Raw genomic sequence first — 4,026 nt, forward strand, 5'->3', positions numbered from 1 at the left:
ACCCGCCAAGTATCTTACACATTGCTATTTATTGTGGGTACTAGATAAAGGGAATGAACCACACATTCCCTTGTTTAGTCCTCTAAAACACAGTCTATTTTTCACAAGTGCATGACGCTAAAAAAAAGTGTTCTGTAACATGTCCTCATACTGAAAGCTGGGCCAGCACCATCCTTTCTGCAATCATATCAAAGATAAGAATGCGAAGAAGTAGGAAGATAAACATGGACAGAGGAGGGGTTAGATTTGATTAGAAATGAATCAGTCCATCCCACAGAGGGCAGCACCCACACATTTTTAGTTATATAAGGGCCACTATCTCAATCCACTGGTCACCCTGCAAGCTGCATCAAGCTTTATCCTACGTGTTCCTTTGGTGAACCAGGTGAGAGAAAATTCATCCAGCTATACTGATGAATATTTGGTTGATTGTTATCCACAGCAGAAATCCAGGAGTAAGAGCTAAGCCAGAGTTAATATATATTTGGCCTTTTCATCTCTTTTTCTTTTCTTTTAATTTTTTGATTAGTTTACTTTATCCTGGGGTCTGTTGTTGTCAAGATGAATAATGCAAGAAATTTGCCTTCTTCTAGGCCATTCCACATTCTCTTCCCAGTCTTTTGCATGACATTTTTTTTCTGGATTGCCCAGCTCAAATAGGGCGGAGGTCAGCCCTGGTGTAGAGTCCCTTACCTGTTTAATGTAAGTCCTTGGGGCTCCAAGATCAAATCATCTACTAGTCAAGCTACTGCCTGCATTGCTGAGTCTTTCTTTCTGGTTACTGAAAAAGAACAGTGTTTGGTCAAGGCTGAGATTAGGATAGTACTTGAGCTCTGATAAGGGCTATCTCATGCTTCTGTAGCACTGTTTTCTATTTGCTGAAGGCCTTAGTAGTCCTGTTTAGCTTCTGGTGGCCAGAGGAGAAGTAGGTGTGATAGAAGGTCTGTCACTTTTAACTCAAGAGAACCAGTGAAACTAACCAGAGAGACTGGGACAATACATCTGAGTGGTTCTGGAAACTTTAGAAGCTCCAGGACAACACTCAGAACACCAAAGTACACAAAGTGTAGAGACATTATGTAAGGAATATATTCACCCAGGACATGGAGATCTGAGTGCTTATCCCAGTTCAGCCAGTAACATGCCATGACAATCTTAGCAAAGTAACTCAAAGTTAACAAAGTTAGTTATTACTGTGTTGACAGATCCTCAACCATTCCTTATTTGTTGTATTTGTCAAGTGTAAGAGACTTGAAAAACTAGAATGGTTATTATTAAAGTTAGAATTACTTATAAATTTTTTAAAAAAGAAAATGAATAATAGGGTCTTTTGTTTCTTTTATCTTCAGGTACACTTAAACTTGCAAAAAGATGACCGACCTCTTAAGAAGTGTTGTCACAGTCATTGATGTTTTCTACAAATATACCAACCAAGATGGGGAGTGTGGCACACTGAGCAAGGATGAGCTAAAGGAACTTCTAGAGAAAGAGTTCCGTCCAATTCTGAAGGTGAGAACCATCTACCAAGATTGGTAGGGTCCTATCCATTCTCTGTTATGTGACCAAAGAGTAGCTAAAAACTGCACAGTCTCAGTAGTCTTTGGGCAAACTATGAGTGGTACTTCTTGGGCACATCAGAAAGTCTGTTGGAGCAGAATTTATTTTTATAAAGGTGATTTTTCCCTCATTTTCCTGTTTACCCCCACCATATAGACCTTCAGACTTTTTCATGCTCCCAGGTCTCCCCTTATGAAAAATAACAGAAAATAAATTTGTGCTAAAATATGAGTTAAAAGAAGAAAAAGTATAAAGAGGGAAATGTCTACAAGGAGATCTGACTAAGTAGCCAGAATTACTAAAAATTATAAACAAAAAACAAGCATTTTTTCCCCATTTACTTGGGAAGGACTCAGCTAATAACTTTAAAATTATAGATTCTAACAAAGAATATATTAGCATGTAATATTTAAAATTTATGTAAAACTAAAATATACCAGGTACTAAACTTGATTTATTCAATTCCTTCTCGTATATACCTGAGTACCTAGTCCCCTACCTTAGGTCCTTGAATTGTACTCTGTTGGAGAACCCAATAGTTCTTTTCTATTACCTCTTCTCACCTGCTGGATCCTAATCATTAGGCTGCTTTAGCTTAAAGTAACCCTTGACTGGATTAAAAATACCTATTGTCGGGGCGCCTGGGTGGCGCAGTCGGTTAAGCGTCTGACCTCAGCCAGGTCACGATCTCGTGGTCCGTGCGTTCGAGCCCCGCATCAGGCTCTGGGCTGATGGCTCAGAGCCTGGAGCCTGTTTCCGATTCTGTGTCTCCCTCTCTCTCTGCCCCTCCCCCGTTCATGCTCTGTCTCTCTCTGTCCCAAAAATAAATAAACGTTGAAAAAAAAATTCTAAAAAAAAAAAAATACCTATTGTCAAACATCCACAATTCCACAGCTCTGTTTGAATATTTTATTTTATTTTTTCTACTTGAATATTTTAGCTATGTGGGCTAAGCTGACCAGGTCTCCTTTGGTATGTCACTTGTATACAGAACCCAGATGATCCAGACACAGTGGATGTCATCATGCACATGCTAGATCGAGATCATGACCGAAGACTGGACTTTACTGAGTTTCTTCTGATGGTATTCAAGCTGGCTATGGCCTGCAACAAGGTTCTCAGCAAAGAATACTGCAAAGCTTCAGGGTCAAAGAAGCATAGGCGTGGTCACCGACACCATAAGGAAGAAAGTGAAACAGAAGAGGATGAAGAAGATGCACCAGAACAGAAATCAGGTTACAGGCATTCAAATTGGAGGGAGGGAGAGGAGTATGGTTATGGTTCTGAGGGTTTGAGGCGAAGTGTGAAACACAGACATGGGTCAAATTCCAGGAGGCTGGGAAGGCAAGGTGGTTTATCTAGCTCAGAGAACCAAGAGAAATCTGAGAAAAGACACCGTGGGTCTGGTCACTCATGGAATAGTGACAAAGAAAGGCATGGTTCCAGCTCTGGAGAGCTGGGGGATAGAAGAAACAAGTCACATGTTAGCCCCACCAGGGAATCTGGGAAGGAATATGAATCAGAATCTGGATCTGGGTCAAAGAGTGAGAGGAGGAAAAGTCATGGTGGTCTGTCACATAGACTGGATGCTGGTGGGCATGAATCAAACTCTACTCAGTCAAGAAATAGTGGAGGACAAAAGCTTGGGTCTAGCTCTAAAGGTTCAGAAGACAGTGGAAGACAAAGCTATGGATGTGGTTCCAGCAATTCGGGTGGGTGTGGAAGTCCACAAAATACTTCTAGTTCCTGTCAGGAAGGTAGATTTGGAGGGCAAGGAAATCAATCTAGCTGCACTCAGTCAGGTTATCAAACAGGAAGTAGTGGAAGACAAGATCGTGGATGTATCTCGGGAGGTCAGTCCTCTGGATGTGGTCAACATGAGCCTAGCTTCTGTAGTCAGTCTTCTAGTCAAAGAGAATACGGATCTAGAGCATGTGGTCAGACACAGAACTGTGGAAGACAACAGAGAACAGGTTCAAGTCAGTCCTCTTGCTGTGAACAATATAGGTCTGGAACAAGTCAGTCTTCTAGTTATGGTCAACATGGATCTGGTTCTTGTGGACACTTTTCAAACTCTCATCAAAAAGGGTCTGGTTCAAAGGAATTTTCTAAATGTGGACAACATGGATCTGGCTCATGTCAGTCCTCTGGCTTTGGACATGGCTCTGGCTCATGCCAGTCCTCTGGCTTTGAACAACATGGGTCTGGCTCATGTCAAACCTCTGGCTTTGGACAACATGGGTCAGGATCAGGTCAATCCTCTGGTTTTGGACAACATGGGTCAAGCTCAGGGCAATCCTCTGGCTTTGGTCAGCATGGGTCTAGTTCAGGACCGTCCTCTGGCTTTGGCCACCATGGATCCAGCTCAGGTCAGTCCCCTGGCTTTGGTCAGTATGGGTCTGGATCAAGTCAGTCCTCCAGCTTTGGCCAACATGGGTCTGGCTCAGGTCAATCCTCTGGTTTTGGCCA

General features: G+C 42.2%; 1 protein-coding gene across 2 annotated transcripts in view; it reads left to right on the forward strand.

Moving 5' to 3' along the window:
• The first annotated feature begins 332 nt into the window (after positions 1 to 332).
• Positions 333 to 4,026, forward strand: part of LOC121021080 (uncharacterized) — a 6,257-nt gene continuing 2,563 nt past the window's right edge. For both annotated transcript variants that reach the window (XM_040461278.1, XM_040461279.1), the window contains exons 1-3: positions 333 to 385; positions 1,350 to 1,509; positions 2,549 to 2,906. In XM_040461278.1, the coding sequence (XP_040317212.1) occupies positions 1,372 to 1,509; positions 2,549 to 2,906 (496 nt within the window). In that variant the 5' untranslated portion in view covers positions 333 to 385; positions 1,350 to 1,371. The remainder of the gene's footprint in view (positions 386 to 1,349; positions 1,510 to 2,548; positions 2,907 to 4,026) is intronic.

Source organism: Herpailurus yagouaroundi, unplaced genomic scaffold (genome assembly GCF_014898765.1).
Source record: "Herpailurus yagouaroundi ecotype Mexico unplaced genomic scaffold, PumYag 254, whole genome shotgun sequence".
Taxonomy (NCBI): Eukaryota; Metazoa; Chordata; class Mammalia; order Carnivora; family Felidae; genus Herpailurus; species Herpailurus yagouaroundi.